A 25282-nucleotide genomic window follows, 5' to 3' on the forward strand; every position below is an offset into this window, starting at 1 on the left:
TGCTATGTAAAGATAATTATTAGACCCATTCTGTTGAGTGGCCATCTAATTTCAGTAATACATATTTCATACTGGCCAAATTGTGTTACCATACACAATCAGAATTCCAAGTTTTTTTAGTCATACAGTGTTGGAAATCCAACCTCATCAACCGGTATGTGGCGAGATAAACTAGGCCACATTTAATTTAGTAGCCATAACTGCCTGGATTTCCAGGAAAAAATTTTCCATACACGTCTGGATTTCCAGATTCTGTTTCTCTATATACAGTTGGAATTCCGGGGTATTTTCCCCATCATACAGTGCTGGAAATCCGACCTCATCAACAGGGGGGGTGCAGATATAAACTGGAATGGCCCAATGTCAGCGTCGGTTTTTTCAACACAACCGAAATCTCGACAATAAATAAACGGTTTTCAATTTCTTTAAATAGTGTAAACTACTTTATTTTAGCTGCTAAATTTTCGCTACAAAGACATTTTTCCCTGAATTTTGATGCGTTGAATGTATTTTCAATGGATTTTATTTTCACTGATTTATGTCTCCATCAGAAAATAACACAAATGAATTTCAATTGAAAATAATGTAATTTACAATAGTTTTAATAATTGTTATAACAAGTTAGAGCCTTGTTAATATAATTAATAATATGTGCCTTGATAGTAAATAATAGGGTAAAAATGGATTTTAGAAGCAAACAGAAATAACCGTTCAAGGAATAATAAAAATGATAGCGTGCTTGCACATCGTTTTTCCTGTACGCACAATATGATCATTTCATCGTGTGATGTGATTACGGTAACTGACATAGAACACCTACAATGTTTTATCATGACTTACTTCAATATGTTAGCATGTGCAGGAAGGTTGCCATAGACACAAATGATCGGGACAATATACATACTTTGAATTGTTATAAAACATAATTTTATTTGGATTATTTGAGATACAAAAGATATGTACATGTGATCCTGGGGTACAAAACTCATACTCCCATACGTCGGATAGCGCATTTGAACTGCGCATCGTGCAACTACTCAATGCCAGATCAGTACATGTATCAACAGATGAACGTATTACTGGTGTATGCGTTTATTGTCATATTCACATAGTTAATTTTCCATGGTCAGTGATCGCACATAACTCTGTCATACACAAACCAATTATCCATTGAACAATTTGTAAAATCAGGAATAGTACAACGCTTATCAAACTTATTAATGGTAAACATGCATTGGCAGAGGAGAGTAGATTCAAACTACGCCCTCTGCGGTCAAAAAACGAAAACTTTGGAACAGTGTAGATTGAACAGGACATTGGAGTACCTGCTATCGTCGAATTTAAACAGCAAACATTGAATTCAAAAATACACACTCGGAGAAAAGAAAAATGGATGAAATAATGGATGAAAATCACGATTGGAAAATTTGGCAGTAGAAACTGAACAAAAACACATTTGGCAGTGTGATTCGGCAATTTTAAACACGTGATTATCCTATGATTATGTGTGACTGTCTTCCAAGAAACTGTTTTGTTTCCTGGGTGTTGAAATCTGGCTATTAATGGAAGTAATGAATCAATTCACAATGAGCTTGAACGCGTTACTGAATGTAGCAAACAACTACACTTTGTTTTCAAAACAAAAGAAAAACATGATCCAATATATCTGTGTCGAAAGTTAAAGCCGAACAGTTGTCACGCAGCACGAAGACTAGGCCGCTTTAAATTCTGTAATTAAAAGATAAATCAACAGAATCGAATTTTCAGAGATAAACTTTTCGAAAGAAAGAAAGAAACAAAACAAACAAATACACAAAAGTTGTGCCTTTTAAAGGCAGTCGTTGAAAGATAAAAGAAATGTAATTCGGACAAGAATATAAACAGTGTTTTAGAACTCTTGGCAACGGAATTAACAGCAGACAGAAAACCCGCATTGCATGCAAGGGATATAGAGTTGGAATTTGAAAAATGAGTTTCATAGGTGGAGAGCGCCTGCATCTGGAACGGCAGTGATTGGAAGTTGATTGAATTCTGCTTTCACATTTAACAATTGGCAGTCAAATCATCATATATATATATATATCGCATCGGTAAAATTTTAAAATATTTTGTTTCTTTCTCTAAATATAATTAAATCATACATTTGTTCTCTAAGCGTTACGTTCCTAAAACACAGACACGCCTATGTACATTCACAAAAACAAATTACACATTCGACTTAGTAGAATTTGTTTTTGTTGACACTAGGTGGCGCTATACCGAGTGGATTCAATTAATCAGATGATCAGAGTACCATCTTTTCATCGCAGCCACGTAATCTGTATTCTACCATCGAGCAAAAACTAACGCCACTTTCTCGCGACATGTATTTAGCCCAAATAGCAAAGAATACGTTAACTCAGTTATTTCCATGTCCCGGATTTGGAAACCTTTCAAACATAATCAAAAAATTGTGTGAGCACGGATCTCAGGGAATATATGCACCCCCCCCCACTCCGGTGCAGCTAAATAATAGGGGGATTTAATAGTCCAATACAGCGCAACAAAAACCAAATATTGGCGAGAAATATGCACCTCCGTCGGAAATTATACAATTGTTCACAACTTCATGATTTGTATGTCGCTCTTGTAATGTGGAAATTCTAGTAACGTGATTTGGGAAATGCGACAACGAAAAAGGTCAGGTCATTCATTGAGTATTCTGTGAGAGATACGCCATAACATATGGCGAGTGGTTACCAGCCGTCAATGGAGCCGCCGACTGAGAAGAGTGGATTTGGGGTGCACTTGGACTTGTAATGATAGGTGGACTAGCCAGGTACACTGGAGGCACTGAGGAATAGGCATATCTCGGGACGTAGGCGAAGAGAGGCGTCAGGCTTGCGGATGGTGTGACACTGGTTCCCGAAACGGTACCCGTTGCCGTCGGGGAGATGCAGGCGCTACCGAGCTGTGGTGGCGGGATTCCCGGGATCCGGCCAATTATGTGCTCGCGCTGTTGATGACTACTCATGGATGATGTATAAACGGGTCCGGTATCGATTCTCAGCTCACCGTAGCTGGTCGCCGGAAGAGTTCTAGTATTGGGCGCCCCGCGCACGATGGACGGAGTGTGGTGGTGATCTGGAGACGGGAAACATCGGCTATGTGTCATTTCCGGTGCTGATGTCATCACGGGGGCATCCATACGGGAGGAAAATATATCAGCGTGTTCCATGATCGCGTTGAATTCGAAGGATGTCTGAACTTTCTTCAGATGGTTGGAAAGCCGCACCACCAGTGGGTGATCCGGCGGGAGGTGTTCTTCCTCGATGAGGTAGCGTATCGCCTCTTCGGCGCACTCCTTGAATCCACTCATCATGACGTCAGTCGGGGAGAGTTGATGCGGAGACGAAACCTTTACCTTGTGCGAGCTCGGATAGCCTGCATTGCTATCGTCTGTGTGGAAGAAAATACATAGAACGAATAAATAAATAAATAAATAAATAAATAAATAAATAAATAAATAAATAAATAAATAAATAAATAAATAAATAAATAAATAAATAAATAAATAAATAAATAAATAAATAAATAAATAAATAAATAAATAAATAAATAAATAAATAAATAAATAAATAAATACAATCCCCAAATAACGAATAAGATGATGATCGGAGGTTCTGACATATAGGAGAAAATAGTAACACTGCAGAAAACTCACAAAGAACATGAGACAGATCGAGAAATCCAAGTGAACTTTCACCCCTGTTAGCGGTTATCAGTTAAGTCCCTATCATCGTAAAGCGCTTGTTCGATATGGTTCTCAAATACAACGGGTGAGATATATTTCTTTTTGTGTGTGTGATATTAGAACTTCTAATTAAACCAATCACTAAAACAATTTTTGAGGAGAAGCGTCATGAGCGCAAGTCTGTTTTGATAATTGTTTTTTGATCGAGGTTTTCGTCTCAGTATTACTTGCATGTGAACAAAACGACAGCTTCACGCACCGATAGGCTAGGAACAACAACTCACGGCGCGTTAATTGAATTTTGAATGGGCAGGTAATAATCGATGGGCACTTTCCCAGGCACTAATTTAAATTAAAGTCAAATGTTTCATTCGGGATTCAACTGAGAATAAAGAATATTATAGTTAACACCTTAAGTTTATGTGAAAGCAAAACCAACAGGGAGGTTATTTTTATCACCGAGTTGGTGAATTGCGCCCTCTTGTTCCTATTTGGTATTTGAAGGTAGCGTGTTGATGGACTACTCCCCCATACACGCACCAACTCAGAGAATGGCATAAAAAGAGACAATTCGAGAAGGTTTACTTATCCGGTCGCGGGGTGATATCGAACATCGGGCAGTGGATCTACAGGTGGTTTTGTGGTAATTTCCTGTATCTATGTGTTTATATTACTCCGCAGTTCCAAGTATGTTCTTTGAAGTTGTGTGACGTCAACAAAAAAATAAAACGGATGTAAACTAAATTCAAATAGAATGATTTTCAGTAAAGCCCAAAACACAGTAACGATGAATGTAAGTCAACTCGTACATGCACATGCAACAAATAAATCGATACCATCGGTGCGGCGAAACGCGTCGATACTGGGGTTTAGGGGGCATATCACGTGCTGAACATTGATACATCACGTGCACAGACAAACTAAGAAACACTGCGTACCACCACACTTTCTGTGATTCCATACACAGTACGTGATCCTTTGTGAATAGACCCTGGCAAGTTGGAACATGTCTCGCAGGCTTTCTATTGTATTCAACGAAAGAATCACTTCCGAAGTTTCAAAACAGGCCGCAAAAGAAAAGAGGTGCATTAACGGTACCATCACGTCGTAAAGTGGTACTTTGTCAGTGAGGTCGAGGGGCGAAGGGGTAAATCACCAAATTACTGTCTTTGACATGTAAAGTTTAAAATCAGGGTAAAGTTCGATATGTTTAAAATGTGTTTCGTTCGGCCTCCTTCGTCTTGGTTAATTATCTATTTAGTGAAGGTAGCCAAACTGTGTGAGTGGCTCTAATACGAAAATGAAACAGTGACATTGCTAGAGGTCACATCGTTCTTGATAGGAACGCTTATACTAGCCCTAGGTAAGGCATATTAAAACAGTCTAGTTCCACAGTTTTTTTAGTAAACGAATTTCTGAAACACTAATTATACCCATAAACAATCCCACGAAAACACGCACGCGCGCGCGAAAGCATTATATATATATGTATATTACATTCACATAATTATTGATAGTTCGCGTGGGCTTTCCGTAAACGTGCGCAGTATAAGTTCCGCCGTCTGTTAAATTATGACTGTTTTCTGACAGTAACCACGTCATATATGTTGTGAGACTGTCATTGTCAATGGCACTTTAGACGGATATCAAACCACGCCTGGTTAGACGTTGTACATGACGATCAGAGCATTCTGTCGGCGTGAGAACGTTTTTTTTGTCTTCGTTCGTGTTCGACATTTGACTGTTTGAATGAGAAAAATGTCAACAGCACGGATGTCGATTAATTTCTGCTTGGGTTGGTATTTTAATCAGTTATTGTTTCGTGGCTTCCCTGGCGGTTTTTTATATAGATCAGTCACGAACGCTGGGATTTCGAAAAGACCGCGCGCGTGCACATAACAAGGTATCTGTTTCGCTGCCTCCTCAGTGCCCTGGCGTGATTTTCCGCGATGCCAAAAGTTAAAATAAAAATTGTGACTCTTTTGGGACGGTGGTTTGATTAGATATATGGATGCGACGTGGCTGTCAAGGTCTTTTTTGGTTTCAATCTACTCTCATCACCGTGTTGTCATGGATACGTTTCTTTTCTTCAAGATTGACCAGTCTACCCCTAAGTTATTAGTGGTTTCAATTTACAGCCACTTGGGCCCCGACCGACATATCAGACAAGCAGAGGCGCATAAGTTGAACTTTAAACCGAAAGCACCTATCGTCACATGATATTGCTACTATACAAGGTTTAATCCCTAGTCGTATACTTCCTGTCAACATCCATCGATCCCATTGAACAGCTTTATGCAAATTTGCCCGGGCTTGTTCGAACACGAATCCGAGTTGCGTTAAAAAGGAAACGTTGCTTCCGAAATATATATAAAGAGTACGGAGTATAATATGAATGAGGTACTGCACTTTACATTTCGTTAGAACATTTATTATTCGGCTCGGCATTTTTTTCATATTTAGTTAAATGAATGGAACTGACATCGTTTCAATTTCTCTAATTTGTGCTAATGATGATGTTCTGGTCTGATATTATTCCATTATTAACCTGTTTCAAGTAGAGCGGGCTACATTTGTTTCGGCAATCCAATAATTATATAATCAGAAATGTATCCTACCGTTTTCTTTTTCACTGTGGTTTCCACTGCTACATTCAAAGTCCAAAGATGGCTGGAACGACTTAAGATACTCGATAGTCATCTGGAGTAAATCAACTTTGTCATTTTTCATACCCTGGTGAAGGTGGATAAAATTACGTTACTCAATATGTCAACTTAGGAAAGTCACAGTTCACCCACTGGAAGGTCCGCTTCTGCGTACAACCAAGGATGCAGTAGCGTGTGCGTTGCCTGTATATTGCGAGGTTAGATTAGACTACACATGTCAGCACAACTCGGCATATTGGAAAACAGGCGTTCTCAATTGTGTGTCTTTCATTCAGAGAAAGAGACAGGGGAACTATCAAATACATTTTTCTTCCCATGGTCGTAAACGCAGAAGGCTTTATATACAGTGCGTTTTATGATCGGTGGGTAATAGCAGATTACGTGACATCCGGCGCTCAGTCGTTAAAGTTCTACGCGCAATAGGTGGGTTGATAATTTTGAATCCGCGAACACATCATTGTATCACCAGTCTTAATACCCGTCTGCGGATGATATTATTTTAGTAAATGTGTACGGTTGCGATAATATTTGCAATCGCAAAGAAGTAGGCAATTGCTTAAGTCCCCAACAAAAAACCGTGGCAAAGGCATTCTCATGGTGACACTAATTAAATGAAATTAGCAAGCGTAATATCAGTCTGGCTGAAGAGGTTTCTACAAATGACTGGCTTTGAATTGAACATAAGAAGCGATTACCCTGATTGTTCGTATCGTTTGACTTGACACTAAAAAGCGTTCCGCTCTCCATTGCGGCACGGAGTACACAGCCTTGGTAAATACTAGTACCGGTTGTAAAACTGCCATCATGCCTTGCAAATAGAAATCGTTGAAAATGTTATCTTCCGGGATTGTTTTCATTAAACGTGATTTTAGGTCTAGTTTCGATGAAACGTACCAGATTTTGACTTGACAGGAAAAACACGCTCTTCGTTGTTGGCAACTCGTTGCTCTAGTTGCACATCATAAAGACTTTGAAGACGAGAATAGGATTAAGGCTTCAAATTTGTTTTTGTACTATTAGTTGCATTAGCCGCATTTTGCATGGTCCTTGGTTGTATACTCTGTGGCTTCTGACCAGTGGCCGGTTTTCATCGTCTAACAATCGTAGCATTCGTGACAACAATGCCGATGGTCCACATCGACTTAAAAACACCCCTTTCACCCAAGTTCACGGTGAGCAAATATCAATGCGTAGCGAGGTAGCCACTATTCACTCGTCTTGTTAGCGTCACTGTAAATACATGCATCCCAGCTTCGCTTTTGAAGCGTCGATCAATCACTTCATCTATTGTATAGAATTTTACAACATTGTGCCCTTTTGAAAGTTTTTTTTTATTATTCTGGGGAGGGAAAACCGCGCAAATTCGGCATGGACTTTTCATATGCGATGATTTTACTACCGGACATTCATGGTTTAATAACTGCCAATAATGATTGAGTCGGGTATTTTGGGGGTGGGTGGAAATTGAACCACTTTGCCGTTATATATTTGACAGTGATACACTGTACGAAGGCAAGGTACACTGAGCGTCGCTTTTTGTGTTCGAACAATGCTGTATGCCAACGGGCCTAGTATGAGAAGCTATGATAATCGTCCTCCTCAGCACCTAAATATGCATCTAGTGCGATGAACCGAAGCGTGTTTTAAAATGGTAATCACCTTCTAAAATGAAAAAAAAGTCACGTAATATTCAGCGTGCGGCATCCCGCGTTTGCATCATTTTTCAGGGACGTCCTTTTGAAGTTCTTGTTATAACGCCGAGTCAGTGCACGCCGACCGTTCTCCGTCGATACACGACTGATCTGCATACATGCCCACCTTTAGGCAAATGTGTGACAAGGACAATCAAATATTTGCTGTGTTTCATCTTTGCTTGACATGCATGCCCTGCCCTTAGGACGGAGGGGTACCTCACTCATCAAACAGTTCCCAATGCATGAAGTGAAGGTGTTAACATTGTTTCACAAATAATTCAATGACCAGCCGCCATGGTTCAAGCGAAAGTTGCTAAACAATATTTGCAATGTTGTCGAGTTTCGACCCGATATGTGCGCATGGCTACAAATCGATGTGTCTGACTCATGATTTGGTGCTGTTTATCGAAAGCAAAGTTTATAACAATCGTTGGGTATATTGATTTCCACATTCCCCATGGATAGGGTGAGTGCTCTGTGTTGATGAGAGGTTACGGTAGGAAATGTACATCGGATACGCTACGAGTTATCCGTCCACGAGTTCGCGCATTGAATTTAACATTTGCAGTAAACATTATATTCAAGTCAAACGACCCGTGTTCTAGCAAAACAACCACAACACGTTCCTTTGTGAGCACGGGCCACCTTTTCTAGAAAACTAACGAGTAAACGTTCCAACTCCGCGCTTAAAAACAATCCAATCATTGTGCGTAACGACACTGTAAAAGCTTGAATCATCGCTGGTGTGGTTCCTGAGCGGAACTCGGGCTGGTTAATGGCATACTCAGCAACACACGCAAGCGTGTGCCTTAATGGAAGACTCGTGACCTGTGAAAGACTAACAGCGTATAGTGTAGGGTTGTATATAAAAACACCGACACTCACTTGCGACTTGCGGGCAGCTGGTATGATCGCCCTTAACTCGTCCAGGCTTCGATTGATCCGGTCTCGCCTCCTCTTCTCGATGACTTTGTGGGGGGTGGCATGCTCCTAGAATATAAACCGAAGGCATGATTGGGAAATGTTTTATGGGAGAGGGATTCGATCATGTAGAGTAAACTTAAACCGAGTTACTTTAAAACTGAATACCGATGTAACACGTATATGAGTGTTCAGTCCTGAACAGCACGGCTACTGAAGAGGAAATGATATACAAAGCATATGCATGGGATGTTACGGTATTTCTAGACAGTTAAAGAAGCTTCCTTTTTTCCTTGAACAAATCACGATCGCATCAAATATACTCACCCCTTTTCGTTTCCTGGTTATTTTTATTCGCATAGGCTGTATGTCGCTATGTGTGCTTTAATAGAGAAAATTAAACAAAGATTTAAAAGACATTCAATATTTGATTATAGTATGGGAAACACATTACATTTAACTAATCAAGACATTTATATATCCGACATAAACCCTCACGAAAGTTTAACAAATGCAGTGGTTCCACATAGATCAAGCAACGTTTACATTGAGTGATTCTGCTGTTTGTTTAACAGCAGTGTAGCGGCGCAGAATACTACTCCACGTACGGTAATCCTACCTGGTGTCGTCTGAACTATCGCTGTTCTCTGACTCGTTCCCCGTCGCGCAGCCATTGTACTTTGGTTCCATCTAACTTGATTAATGTCCGGAATAGTACCAGATAATGTTGAAACTAAGTGAGAACGGCTCCTTATACCCCGGCCGTAATGGAATTCACTTGTCATATAAAGGGTACGAGTATGAATGTGCCCCTACGGTTTTTCTGGAGTGCATTGAATCCCGGACAACACACGCTGTCATGGGACGTTTACTCAAAACGACAGCTGACCAATGGGAACGTGTCTTGCAACCAACATGGCACTGCGTCAACCAATAACAAGGATTGATAAGAGAAGTCAGCACGTGCTGAAGTCGATCCACCTACTCCCTGTCACGTGCATTGTAACACTATACAAATATCGCTATACCAACCCCTGGATTGAAACTCCCGTCTATAAAAAGCCCCTCTAGTCTGCGATTCATTGGCACATGTGTGTTTTATGTATATAATCATATATATATATATATAATTTATCCCTACATCTTTGCAAAACCATTACATTTCGCGACAATGAAATGCTATCAATAAAGTGCGCGTTACTGGGGAAGCATAACAAAGGGAAACTACTAATTGTCGAGATAAACAATGCACTTCGGGAAAACAATTCTATTGACACCCGGGGACGTTTTTTCATTGGATAGGGCGCCCTGTTAGGAACCAAACCGAGTTGAAAACTGCATATGGGTGTCAAACAATGCCGTCTGAATACCCTCTATTAATTAAACCGCTTTTGTTTCAAAGTTTGCTAGCGTCTTTAACTGGGCATTCACACGTGAGTTGGACAAAACCGTGGGAAAATCTAAGCTTTAAACAGCTTTTATGTTTTACCGACATGCCCTTCACGGACATACGGCCAGTCCACAGTCTGCCAGACTACACCGGCACGGTTACAGAGCACGCCGTGTTTGCAGTGGCCAGCGCCTTCCATCTGTCGCTGACAAGGAGGCAACTTAGCATTTGAAAAGTTCGTACTACACGTAAGTGGATGCCTGGAAACGTCTAGCGTTTCAAATCGGCGCAATGTTATCGGTGATAACTGAGATGGAATGCGGCTGTGAGCGCGAGTTTGGAATCGAAGAAAAATATAATTGGCGGATTTAAAACGTGGTCATATTCGTCACGCTTCGGCAATGATATTGAGTTTAACAATTTATATGGAGGTAGTTTATATCAATAAAATAAATCATACGACCGTTAGGACAGTTGGTACTAGTATGTGCCGTGCTATGTGTCTCCATGACAGCCACTTGGTCACCGCATGCAGGTAAACTAGACCTCCATGGTTACCATTAGTGAACGCTGCCGCTAAGGGTTCAAACTAAGCTGGTTGCTATACCACTGCTCACATTGAAAAGCCAATGCCCAACAAACTCAATCAAACGACTCGGAAACCTCTTTGGCGACGCCGTACATTTCTCGGTGTAATTGTTGACATAGAGCTACCTGGTTTGTAGGTATAATGTCCAGTTATTATAAGCGATGTGTACCACGCCTTTATTTCCAACGTGCTATTGAATGCTCAAATATACTAATATTTTGTGGCGTAACAGGTATAGGTGGCTTCTCGCAAAATTTCGCCATAAACTGACTAAATCGAGCAACTTTAAATAGGTTTGGTCGAATATATAAATTATCTGTCATCTTATTTATTTATTGATTGATTATTACGGGTAAATGTTTGCGTAACCGGGTATTTTTTGAGAAACGGGGTTTTAAAATTTAAAAGAAAATAGTCAAAACTGTTTTTTAGGCTATGATGAAACCACTCGAAATATTGCTCGGTGACGCGTGATAAATATTATTATTATACATCTGTCACCGTAACGCCACAAGTTATAGCGTGCCGTAATTTTGCGGCATTTTACGGGGTATTTTCATCCTACCATATTAGGAAATGCGAATTCCAAATATGGAATGATTACGCGCGTAAGCGTCCTTTAATAATAAAACAAACATGGCTGCCACTAGAGTTTGACCGGACTCCACACAAAAAAGTTCGCTGATTCTGTTCTAAACATTTTGGATTTCGGCATTCCCATGGTGTATCATTGGAAGAAAAAGATGCACGTCGCCGAGCATGGAACTCCGCTGCGCGTCAGTCGTTACTCCAGCTGTACTGTCTTCGTGCAAACTTCGAGGTAATTTCGTAATAACCTCATATTATTTATTTATACAAATCTGAATATTTAAAAATAATCTCAGAAAAGTGACTGCCACGAATTTCCATAGTGATAGCAGTTTTATATTATTATGCAATGGGAGGTTCACAACTAACTAACTATAAATAAACAAATAAGTAAATAAATAAATAAATAAATAAATAAATAAATAAATAAATAAATAAATAAATAAATAATCAATCAATCAATCAATCAATCAATAATCAATCAATAATCAATCAATCAATCGTACAGAGAATCATAGTTCCTTTAATTAGTTGGTTACTCTCATTTTAATGCTTACCCGCAAAGTCTCATCTTCTGAAAATTTGAAAATCTTAGGTTACTTAAGGTTCATACATCGCATATAATACTTGTTTGCTAGCACAGACATACTAAAAGGTATAAATTAAACTTGAGTTCAAGTTGCGAGTAATCAACGCTTAATGTTTTATTATTTCAAGTTTCAAAAACATACTTCTCATTTCACAGACCGAACAGTGGATTACTGGGAAATAATACCTTAAGGTTAGGTTATTAACTTGAATTATACGAGGTCTTAATGTTAGAGGGGGGGGGGGTAATTTAGATGATGGATAAAACGCAATATATTTGGTTTTTATATTTCACGATACATATATCGTGATAATATCTGAGAACGGGCAGTATCTTCACTTGATTTACTAGAATGTTTTCCATGCCTGCCACTGTGTCGCGTATGGTAAACTTTTATTTTTTTAAATATTTATACAGACGTATATATATATGAAATAATGACCTACATGTAGGTTAATCGGCAAGGTACCACAAAGCTCGGGTCAAGGTGAAATTTGCATTAGTCTAGTCCATGTTCTGAGCGGAAAATAAGATGTCAATGGGGGGATGTCAAAATGTTATTCTCATATGCTTGGCGACAATGTATAATTTTACATTTTTATAATTATTTCAATTATTTAGTCGGCGTGTTTTTGTTTTTTTTCGATCCTCATCAGCACATTACACGCACAGCTGACCAGGTCCGTGTTTTTGTGAACTCGACGGTGGAGATCAATTTCCTGTCAAATTGTATTATATAGATCGCGACCGTGGAATCCGCTAGTGAGAGGCTGGCGACGACTGAATTAAAGTTGCCGACTGATACGATCAAAACCAAATAAGAATGTTGAAATGCACCCGGCCTCTCAGGCTCGCGGTACTTTCCAGGCCTCACGTTGGTAACCATTGTGTGTGACTGTTACCCGGACACAATACAGAAGTGACAGGTTCATTATAAAGCCCCGTTAATTGCGTCTATTTTGTAATTTGTGGATGTCGGTGTTTATACCAAAGAGCTCCATGTTTAAACCATGTGTATTTTGCCGGGATGTCATTTTGTTGTCGCTGTCGCAAAGACTCTAGTGTATCATAAACCGTTAATTTCGTCAACAGCCCGAACAGGTGACAATAAAACAAGTGTGTCATCAACGCATAAGTAGCAGTAGTTTTGTTCACCGTGCACTTCCGCCCCACAGACCTATTGAGAGACCACTCTCTCCACCATAGCTCCAAGGCCGTCCTGTTTTGAAATGTATTGCAAAACACGCACGGGGGACAATTGCACGTTAAATCCGTCCGTGGGAATGTGGAGTTCATGTCTGGGTTTCGTCCGCGGTATGCGACACCGTTTTACGTCGCGGAGGTTACGTACTGTCGGCAGGTCGTTGCAATGAAACACATGTTTGTTAAACTCTAGACAGTCTGTGACGCATTCATGACAAAAATAGTACGTACACCGTGTTCAGCGCTGTTCGCAGGCTTGTATGCGTTATTTACATGTGTGTTTCACGGTGCCATGGCAACGGCCATTGCTATGACCAGTCAGTCGATCAAAGAAATGCAATTTGGCCCCGCCTAGTGACAATGATGACATAACACTGTGATGACCACAAGATTTTGGACACGGAGCATAGTTTTCTAATCAGGTCAGACGGAATAACAGTGAAAGCCCGAAGCCTAAAAAACTTGATCAAATGTGACTTTTTTTTTTCTTATTATGTTTTTATTTTGATAATTTTCAAGCGGAAATAAACCCGATAAAAACTATTTCACCGCTAACACTAAAAAAAACATTAGAAGGAGGGAGAATTCTGGCGTAAGAATTTCTACATTAATAATTGTATAAGCGACATGAATTCAAGAATTGTCATCATTGGAATTTAGAAAATTACAAACAAATGTTAATTGACATTTTGGCGGGAAAACGACACAAAGGTTAAATCTTGCATTGCAAACTTAATACGATGTGGCATTCCACATGGGAGTTTATGAGGGCACGTCTGTACATCGACTGGAGATGTAATGAATGGATGTCCTTGCTCGCCATTTTGCTTTGTCTGCTTTAAGAATGCCATCGAATTCCGGGTTTCAAACTCTTTCATGTAGTAGCAATGAACACAGAATGTGTGAAGACAACAATATATATAACGGCCACCGAGAAAAAAAACAGCCATTACCAGAGAAAAAAAACAACAGAAAAGTTGCATAACCGTGACGTTGCAAGCTAAAATATATTGCAGGATAACGAGACCGAGAAAAGTAGGCCTGGGCTCTGATACTCCATTAACTTCTGCTTAACACAATTTGGCGAAAATGAAAACATTATGTCGCATGTTTTACTCAGACACGAACAGGCTTCGACGGGGGATTGGCGTACTTAAAGCGCGCGGATCATTGTAATTATATTACCCCGAATCATTGTATCGATGACGGAAAAATTATATGTTCTTATACACACTTTAGTTGATGACTCACGGCAATACACTGTTTTTGGTGCGCGCAATAATGAACTACAAAATAATGCATATGCTTGCTGAATTACTGATGCGTACTACGCATGTGCAGTGCATTATTTCCGAAAATAAATTTGGTGTTGTGAAATCAACGATTTAGTTTTATAATAAATCATAACCTAGTATACATATAACTGCATATTAGGCACAGATACTGAAACAAATTAATTATATTCCAATTATATCACTATATACCACTGATTGAACACAAGCTGACGCATGAACATGCGCGCGCACAGGTTAACATTGCTACGCGCAGATAATGTATGCCACGGCCATGCATGCGGATCATAGTACAAGATTAGTGGGGACAAACTTCAAATCTTCAAGTCCAGCTTTGATATTGAAAGAATCGGATTTTCCAGGATGTATTTCCCCTGGTTCTTTATTCGTTCCGCTCCCTCGTTTGGCGGAGAATCATTTTTTTATTTTTTTGTTAGGCGAAGCGTTAGTTAGCTAAGATTAGCGCTGGTTTTAAAATCAGTGAAAGTCTAAGACGAATCGTCGACAGCCCAGTAGCGCTATTGTGCATTATAGGGGGAGCCCGGGTGGAAGCCAATACATCTCGTATCCAGACGATCTGCCATTGTATATGTGATTATCGTGAGTTGGATAAATGGCTGTCTTTATCCATAGATGTCATAGTACCGCCGAGCTATATAATAAATTAGTATATGCGCTGTCCCGGGCCACTTTAGCCAAGGCAATGACATCGGCACCCAACCGTTCATCTGATTAGCTGATTGACAATGTAACCAGGAAGCTCTGTAGAAAACGCTACAAATCACTTCTGAAGGAATGCTTTTCAGAAAGAAAAACCGCACAACTAGTGTTTGGACAAAATAGCAAATTAGAAGGATTAAACGACCCAATCCCATAGCTTCTTCTTAGTTATTTTACCCATAGCAGAAAAATAAAAGATCATGTGCAAAAGAAATTATGTTTAAACAGACTAAAGTGCGGATTAGGAACCGCTTTGTTGCCGAAGAATAACCCCCCCCCCCATACCCAATTACTGTATTAGGCAACACGGCCTTTGCAAATTGATCATTCGTGATTTTAGTGCTAGGGAATTTGCATATTTCGCGAGGTTGATTAATTTAGGACAATTTATTATAGCGGCAAATTATCGGCAGAAATCTATACTCAATCAATTAACATGATTGGAAATCGTTGTCGTGTATGTTAAAATGCGATCCCGTCCTGTATTTTCTTCGTTTGATCACGTAATACGTTTTGCAGCGTAACATACGGGTTTTTCATGCCATGCATGCGCCATCAATTCTAATTATTTACTTAGCGTGGGTGGGGGAATTGTGGGTAATTATTGAATAGCCCTCAAAACTGAGATGGTGTCATTTCCCGCCCATTCAAACGAATCAGTACAGTCTTAAACAGTGAGCGATTATGTCCCCAAGGCAACCAGCACCTCACACGTGCCCGCTGCTTTCCTACTGGTATCATGTCAACCAAGGTATCCTATAAATCAACGAAAATCATTAATAAAAATGTCAGACAAAATAAATTATCGGTAGGAGAGGAATGCTTTTGAAAAATGGTGGCCGCGTCCCGGTCACGTAAAATAAAAAATGTTACTTCTGGTTCCACAATTCAATTGTCCAAGATGGTTTCCGACTGGACAAAAATATAGCTGGACTGCTCAGTATTTGACGGTACCTTATTCTGAACATTTTAACCAATATAAAGTACACTATATGTATTAGGTTATGTTATAGTACTACTGTAGTAGCTAAACACACTACATTATAACTCAGTGAGTATTCAAACTAAGACCCAGTGAATATTTCTGTTTCTATCGTGGAGCCTGAGTATGAAATAGAAAGTAAAAATTGTGTGGATTGTTGTCAAATAACTGAGCTAATTGGTGGTACAACATGTATATCGTTTCACGTTTATTGAGAATGGTGATAATCAACCAAATATTAGCATTGCGGCTTATACGAAAACAATTCGTGGTCCTATGCTTAAAGATGCCCGACAGTCCCTCTGGTCTAGTGGAGTTTTTTTTTTTTACCTGAAACGTTTCAATCAACCGAAATTTCGGAAACTTATATCACACTGGCATATCACCGTGCTATAATACCCACGTAGAAACTTACCTCTTACTAACTAACTAACTAACTAACTAACTAACTAACTTGCGATTAAGCAAGCGAAGCCCCCTAAGTTCAGACCGTTCCGCTCGCCTGATCGACGAGAAAGACGAAACACAGAATTGATGGCAGCACATCTCTGAACCATGAACGATAGTGGGAATTATTATAACGACGGTTCCACGAAAGTGAACTGTAATATTGTGTCGCATAGTAGAGATATTCATTAGTCAAGGTCCTGAATACAAACACAAAATTTCGACCTAGATTTCAGCCAGTTCAAATTCGAGACAAGGGAAATAGAGGGCGCTGTGTATTTTCCTATTGAACTTGGGCCGGATGTACATCATTTTTAGAGTGTTTCTTGGAAATAAGCGTTTTAAGCTTTTATTCAAGAACACATGCATGAAATATTATGTAGAGATTTTGAAACAAATATTCATTTCCATATGTACTAAAAGAGGGCTCCAACTTAGGATTCGATTTTGCGAACGAAATGATGATCTGGAGTCGTATATAGTCGGTGACGTTCGGTCACGCTGCCGAAAAATCCGAACGATGCCGACACTTGTATTATATCACGTTCCTTGGTTGACCTGCACTTAAAGTGTCAGTCACACCAACACATTGTGACAGAAAAAATAATTCGAAGTCCCTGTAAAATCAGGTAAGGTGGGGCCAAAAAGATAATTGATTGACATACAGGAAGAATGTCCGCGAGCGATCAGGTGTTTGCTGAATGGACATTTCCCGCCAAGAAATACCAAACTATGATTATGTAGTCAGTGTTTACGGAAAGGGCGGAGTTAACTTTAAAATAAACAATAAACAAAACAGACGATAATAAGTACCTACAGCCTGAGAATCTTTCAAAGCAGACAATGACATGTACCTACACTATATCTTTAAAGTAGACTATTGCATGTACTTACAGTATCTCTCAAAGCAGACGGTGACGCGTACATTCAAACGAAGCTACTAACAAGTAGTCTGTCATTATTAGGTGTTCACACCATTGAACAGATGAGCATTCTGTTTTTGTTTTTTGTTTTGTTTCAGTCCGGAAATATCAGTCACGCTAGGGTGAAACGTTTGGAAACGCCCCCACCTTCTTTCGCAGCGAGTGGAACAGAACTAATGAAATGTACTCTCCCACCACCAAAGATGTGCCATTGGAGACATGTGTGGCGACATGACAGCAAGAATATTATCATCCAAGCTGTATGGAATCAAAACCCTAAAAGTCGCTGAGAGCACGCGTAATCAAAGGTGCCCGAACGGGTGTATATTATATATGAGACGGGAAGGTTATTGATGGTTTTCAGTAGTCGTACAGAGGACTTCGATCTCTTCTTCTGAAAGGTTGACCAGCATTCACTCGATGCAAATTATTTGACTCATTCACTTGTCTTTGAAGAAGATTGTATTTACAGGTTGTTACGATACATCGTTCATTGAAGGCAGTTCTTAGTAAGTGGGTCACGGCTGCATGTTATCGTTCGTTGACACGATATGATATGCCAAGATAACCAGAACGTTCCTCTACAACGTCCGACACAGTGTCTAGAGGTCGATGTATTATCATCTGATGGACATTCTATTCTGTACAGCGTTCGGACACAGTATATGACCTATCGTATCCCCACTACATAGTCTATTCTGTACAGCGTTCGGACACAGTATATGACCTATCATAACCCCACATAGTCTATTCTGTACAGCGTAGTCGGACTCAGTCCAGGACCTATCATAACCCCCACATAGTCTATTCTGTACAGCGTTCGGACACAGTCCAGGACCTATCTTAACCACACATAGTTTAGTCTCAGGAAGAAGATATGTAGACTACGAGAGAATGTTGCAGATCTCAGAAAAGCACATTATTTGCACTTTTTATGCACTTTTTGGTTTATCCTTTTTACTTTTAACCATAATAATTATCAGGGATTACGATTACCTACTACATGTATTTATATATTATTTGTAAATTGACAATGGATAGACCATCAAACACAATATATATAAACCGCGCCAGGTCGCTACCTGACATGCACCTACAACACAAACCGTTGGGCGATCCATTTATCAACAGTTTGGCACGATGCAGACATTCATCTCTATGTCTCACATCATAATGGTCTCGCCATGGACAACGCTAAGCATTTTTTTTTTTACAATCGACACTGATCTAAAAAGTGGAATGTCACATCAAGGGTGTCATAGCTTATCTTTTATTCTCTCCCCAGACAGCTATTGTATTGAGTTGTTTATAATATCAATGGAAATATTCGCATAACGGGGTTAAGTGTCGTAATTCGAAAACCCGATCGATTTGCTAATCTGGGAACATAAAAAACATATTGCATAAACCATTACATATCTGAGTCTCGTATTGTTTATAATAACCCACTGTTTTGGGAAATGTCCACCTTTGGGGATGTGAGTGTATGTGTGCGGGTGTGTGTGCCCAACAATTAGGTGTCATGATAGTGATATGGGGTCAAATTCCACGTGACCCGCGTGGGCGAATAATGGTATTCCGTTGTAATTCAGATAATGCCGTTCGCCACGAGACACTTTGTTCTTCCACAGTTGTTTACTAGCTTAAGGAGCCGGAGATCATACGCCGTGGTTGTTGTGATTCACGACATTGATGGTGTTTATGTTTACATGGTTGACATGTAAATGGGTATACTGGATAGATTCAGGGTAAATAGGCAAGTCCCGGTAAGTGTCCCGAGTACCCATAGGTATCCAGGGTAGATAAGGGTCTGCGCCTCACGTCAGACTGGCAACGCATGATGAATGATTACGGTGATATGGAATATGTAATATATAGTACATCGTGAAGCGTTCGTCGTTCATAATACCGCATGGCAAATCTCACATATCCATTGTTCCAATGAAACAAGTTTATTTTTACCATGTGATTTAGAATATACGTACCGGTATCGGAATACTACGGTTTCATAGTAAAGATATCAACTTTTAAACTACTAGTTAACACCCGCAAATTGCACTAATAAAGTTAAGTAAAAACAGCCCGGTATTCAGCGCAAATACATATAGGCTTTTCTAAATGAAATATTATAATATGCTAGTTGCATATATAATACACCAGTTACGAGTACTCGGGTGTACAACTAAAAGCGACATTGACCGGATATCGGGCATCACCAAGAGGCTTCATTTAGGCGTTCGCTAAAGGTAATTTTCTCCCTCTGATTGGCACAGCCACAATTAAATTAACACGTCGTGCAATGAAACGCCGTTGTTTCCCATTAGAGGGAAAGCAGTTTGTAACTGCTGCGCCTCTGATGCCCGTGGAGGGCAGTGTTGCGACTCTAGGAGGAAAATATATATTTGAACACGCAGTGAAAGTAGATGATATACAATTTTGTCCCGTTGTAAATGAATTGCCTTAATAAGAATGAACCAAGTAAATTTTGGTTGATAACAACTGTGGCCATTTTGTCGCAGTCGTCATTCAAGTTAATTTAGTTAAATCGCTCCAGGTATCAGATCAATATAGCAGCAAATATAACGAAAATAGCAAATATCTGCTAGGATAAACAAATATAATATAGAAAGAAGTAGGGTAATAATAACAATTATTGTAAATAACTAGACGTTTATGGCAATGTTTGGTACTACGTTATACCCGGGGGTACTTTAAGTTCCACTTTGTAACCGACACTAAACCAAGATCCATTGGGAATCAACGGAAAACATATTAGGGGGGAATCAAATAGACAATTGTGTCCCAAACGGCACGGTTCAAATAAGGGTCTAGAATCTCTGCAACCTACTACAACCGAGCCAGTTAGTGTTTGGTTGGATCTGTACTTGGGCATCGTCAGAAAGAATGTGGGACTTTACGCGTTAAGTTGTGATATTCTGCTTGGCTTCAGAGACCGGGCACTTTCAGAGAAGCATGCGTAGACGACAAACTATTTTTAATATAGTTTACTATAGTGATAATATAGTTCTAAGCTGTGAACGTATTCTTTTTGGATTCCCCCCAAAATGTAAACTATCAAACCATCTTATTTTAATAGGTAAATATGTTTTATATACATGCCGTTTTACAAATGTAACGCCTTCTCTTGATTATTTTATAAAGATTGTCAAAGAAAAGAAAGGTATTGATAAAAATTTCTTGAACGAAACAAAGTAGGTTTTAAATAGGGGTGCGTTGGCACCGTTGTTGGAATGATCATCCCCTGTACTAAACTATTTTTGTAATGTTTTTTTATGTCGTGTATGTGACGTTATTACGTGTGACATATCATATATGTGAACAATTTAGATGTTTTTTTTTTTTTTTATCTATAACGTGAGAAATATTGATGTGAATTTTTGTCGTGCATATTTACTCATGTATATAATTATAATAATGGAAATTAGAATGTTACAAATAAACAAAAAAGTAAAGATATTGCCAAAAACGTTAAAATCGTTATTTTGGTAGTTAAAATAGAATGACACTTTTTTGATACTTTTGTTTTGGTCAACAGGTTATATGTCTTCCGTATAACCTACTCACATCGGTACATTGTATAAAAATATACGAAAAATTAAACATTTGGTAGAAAAACACAGAAATGATTATTTTTAGTTCTGTTACCATGACAACTATTTTTATATGCATGTTCGTCACTGGTACATGCATGCTACCGTGTCCTAAACTTTTGAAGTTATAGATGAAATCATTTTTTTCAATTTCTCAGTGGATATGATGTCGTACTTTACCCATAATCCTTTGCTGAAGAATCAAGATGGTGGATCACATTAACTGATGAAATGTTGATTACTTAGTATCTAGTGGATGAAAAGTGATATAGAAACTGTCAATTGCTTGTTCTTACATTTGCCGGGCTCTTTCATCTTGGGGCGTTGTGTTGTTAGCCTTGACTTTTGCTTTTAACGAAATCGAAAATGTATAGTTTTGACACGATTCCATATCAATTCAGCAAAGACAATACCCACTGATCCTTGGTGATAGCCGGGTAATGGTAATCACGTAGTTTATTTATTGTAGTATCGCGCAAGCTGGTAACACTGCAATGCAGGAGAGAAAAAAGGTCACGTGCTCAAGAGTAAGCTCGTGACTTCCCTACGTCGGATAAATCATAATCTGATTAACGCCACATGTGAAACCGCAAAATTTGACAACATTTCATATCGCGCGTAGATTACGTTGTCTTGTTGTGTTGTGTTCTCGTTTTTGTTGCTACGGCCACTGTTACAAGCGATGTTAAGTCTTTGTTTGTCGTCACGACACCAGCCTATAGACTGAGAAAAATAAGTTTCTTATTTTTAAAATGTTTTCGGATAAATACAATCCAGCAGAGTATGCAAAGTTAGCTCAAATCTAAATAAATTAATGAACTATGAGTAATACATATAAATAATTATAATTCACGCATATCATTTTCGTGCACAGAATTAAACGTCCCCTCACTGTCACACACGACAGCGAATACCCAGAAATATTCAGCTGCTGTATTTCGCAAAAAAAAATTTTGTGAAACAAGTAAGACAAATGCGATTATATCGCCTCGACAGCCTAGATTTGCAGAGGTCACACTTATCACTCTTTGCAGCTGTCAGGTGTTCGACAGTTATTATTATTTATGTGATCTCGTGCTCCGCCTACGTCACAAATTACTGTTAAAGCCAAGTTACAACAACTATCACGTATTGAAAGGTTAAATATTCCTAAGGCATGATATGGATTTTCTCATCATGATATAGATTTGTTAGCGGATTGTCACCATGTTTAATTTCGACGAATACGCACATATCGTCATACTAAACGCCGTGTCGTGTTCGATACGGGTTCCATACGGCGCACATATTTGACCCATATTGTATCTCAAGATAAACACGTGACACTCCCATGATTCTTGCACACGGTAACCAAGGGATAACAGTTTGTTACGGGTTGGTCACCAAGTTACTTGGAAGGTACCCAAATTAAAGCGAGTATTTTGTATTGACTATTCACTATATATATCACTATATATATTGTATAGTTTACTCTGGATTATGAAGTTTCACAAACTCGCAAGCTTATTCGCTCAAAATTAGTTGAACGTAGTAATAGACCACCCAAATGCGCATGCGTGCACTGTGAATTGTACAACCTCGTTCAAAATGAATAATAATCAATTATTTTTCTATCATCAATAAACCATTTCAAACGTATGGAGATTGTTTATTCGCACGAGAACGACGGGACCATTTCTGAAAATCTAAATTCTATATATATATATGTTCAAAACCAAACTGGTGTCTTAATCCACCAAATCGGGATTTTGATCATTAGGCCTAAGCATATAAGCAAACGTTAATACATCGTATACAAAAGAACCGAAAAGTTATTAAGATATGTTATGACATGTACTGTACGAGGAATAGTTTTATCAACACAATTTTAAAACAAGTTATATTTTTATTGTAACTGGTATAACACCAGCGAGATTCACACACGACATGTTATGCACGATAACATGAGTAAATCTTAGAATGGAATCCTTTCTAATCTTCACTTCATGAACCGACATTTTAAGCCGTACATTCGTACGTAAACACTATTTTATTCAGGACCAAGTCCGCATTTAAGAGCACCGTGACTGCATGGGCACGGCATAATAATATATATGTTTTACCGTGACACTGGATTGTACACTAATAAGACTGAGTGATTGATAGCCACAGTTGAAGTACTTCAAAGTCATAAATTTTTGTCACGTGACGGTAAAAGTTGGTTACTAAGCAATCTTTAGTGTTTTGGGTCCTGTTAGTAGACCTCGAGTGTACTTTTCTTGACGCACACACCCATCTTAACCCTCAGTGTCGCGCTACTTGAAAATCTTCGATCATACTCTTCAATCCCCTGCGTCGCTACTGTTGATTTTTTGTTTCCATTATAAATTTCCCTGGGTTTTTCGGTGTGTCCGGGGTTGTTTTTCTCCGGAAATACCATTGAAATGCAGCACTGTTTCTTTTCTGACCGTTTTTCTTTTGCTTTAAAAACCGTATTACTACGTGTAGTTGCTAACTGTAAGATACTAGCTCGTATGAGTGCCTCAATCTCTTGAAATGAAATCCTAGGAAATTTGCTCTCCGTTTTTTTCTTTTCATAACTTACAGGTAATGTTTATTCGAAAAAAATTAAATTAAATTTAAAAAAAAAACGGAGACAGAAACAACCTTAACAAGTTAATGTTGCCCGACATATCCATGTATGGAATACGTACACTCGGCTACTATGTATGTTTGTATGTCCAATTACTTCGTTACAAGATAGATAAACGTGTTCAACAACCTAAAAAATGCACAAAAACTGCATAGTATTTGAACTTGGGCGCGCTACGTTCAATGACTGACGTGTGAGTCTACAATCCCATTGTTTGCATGGGTTTATAAGCGACAACTAAATCTGGATAGTACACAGTACGCGATAACACACAGTTATGAATATTGCCGTTGGTTGATCACTGCCAACTAGAGCAACAAACTATTGGGAATGGCACCAAACCTTGATGAATATAAGTCATTATCTACAATAATCTGAACCGGGGAGAGGGTCGTGTCAGTATCAATATCTGGTTCTCTATTCCCGTTCATTATTCAGTTTTTTCCCCGGGTTTACGATGGCTGCAATTCGGACAAACTGCGCTGTACATCTTATTTCATCTGTATGTAATTTGCGAGGTTATGTGTCAACACAGAATTGCTGCGCGTCTTACGCATATTTGCGTTCCCATGCAGTGCACTATATATATATATAAAGTAGCGCTGGATTACTAAATGATACTTCGGTAACGTGTGACTGTGCTGTCGCCGTGATACTGCGTAGAACATACAAGTCTTTGTTGCATGGCGTTGATGTCTTAGTCTGCTTCGCCACTGTGTTGCTAGACGCGAAAAAAATACCATTTCGTAAACCTTGATAATATGCCTTACCTGCAGTTGATCGGGTTCCAGATTTTGCTTGTTTGTGTAGTCGCCATCGTCGTCGTCGTCGTCAAGGGTGCCTTCCCTCGCGTCGTCAAGTAACTGTTGCAAAACTTATTAAGAACTTCCACACGAGATTGTGTGTCGTCGGTATAGTACATTGTACAGTCCACAAAAGACATGTTGTTAAATTCTCTTTTCAAAAAAATCGACTTCAGAGACTAGAAGTCTTGTCAGGTAATAAGGATGTAACTTCAGGGAAGGTATAGTTCCCCTTGCGTCGCGCAGACTACATAGAACCCTTAATGGGACAAATTTACTATCAACTCTTCACAGGTGCGACCGATCAGAACCACGTAAGCCGATGAACATTCGCAAGTTGCAGCACCATGAAATACCTCGTGTAAAATGCGAAGTGTATGCACGCCCTCTATAACAAATTCTTCGCGAATACTTGACATTATATTTATTGTGTAACTCGATCATTTTGAGCATTGTGCGCTCGAAAAATAAAGCCTGCCATACTATTTTTTTTGTTATT

At 39.1% G+C, this 25282-nt stretch overlaps 1 protein-coding gene across 2 annotated transcripts; it reads right to left on the bottom strand.

Annotated features, from left to right (window-relative positions):
- Nucleotides 1-2522: 2522 nt before the first annotated feature.
- On the bottom strand, nucleotides 2523-24968 carry LOC100373682 (hairy/enhancer-of-split related with YRPW motif protein 1-like). 2 transcript variants are annotated; one of them, XM_078012649.2, is made up of 5 exons: nucleotides 24751-24968; nucleotides 9342-9396; nucleotides 8979-9083; nucleotides 6352-6466; nucleotides 2523-3438 (listed from the first exon to the last, which is right to left on the bottom strand). In XM_078012649.2, the coding sequence occupies exons 1-5, from the start codon at nucleotides 24921-24923 to the stop codon at nucleotides 2690-2692; spliced, it is 1197 nt and encodes a 398-aa protein (XP_077868775.1). In that variant the 5' UTR covers nucleotides 24924-24968; the 3' UTR covers nucleotides 2523-2689. The 2 variants fall into 2 exon arrangements, with proteins under 2 accessions (XP_077868775.1, XP_002738771.1); XM_002738725.4 differs by lacking the exon at nucleotides 24751-24968 and adding an exon at nucleotides 9634-9909.
- Between the last annotated feature and the right edge of the window lie 314 nt (nucleotides 24969-25282).

This window comes from Saccoglossus kowalevskii, chromosome 11 (assembly GCF_978046115.1).
Source record: "Saccoglossus kowalevskii chromosome 11, keSacKowa6.1, whole genome shotgun sequence".
In the NCBI taxonomy this organism is placed as follows: domain Eukaryota; kingdom Metazoa; phylum Hemichordata; class Enteropneusta; family Harrimaniidae; genus Saccoglossus; species Saccoglossus kowalevskii.

Coding starts and splice junctions, on each gene's coding strand:
- LOC100373682 (XM_078012649.2), bottom strand. CDS start 24,923: ATGTCTTTTGTGGACTGTACAATGTACTATACCGACGACACACAATCT. Junction 9,397..24,750: donor TGGAACCCGATCAACTGCAG/GTAAGGCATATT, acceptor TCTCTATTAAAG/CACACATAGCGACATACAGC. Junction 3,439..6,351: donor CCACAGTGAAAAAGAAAACG/GTAGGATACATT, acceptor TCTTCCACACAG/ACGATAGCAATGCAGGCTAT.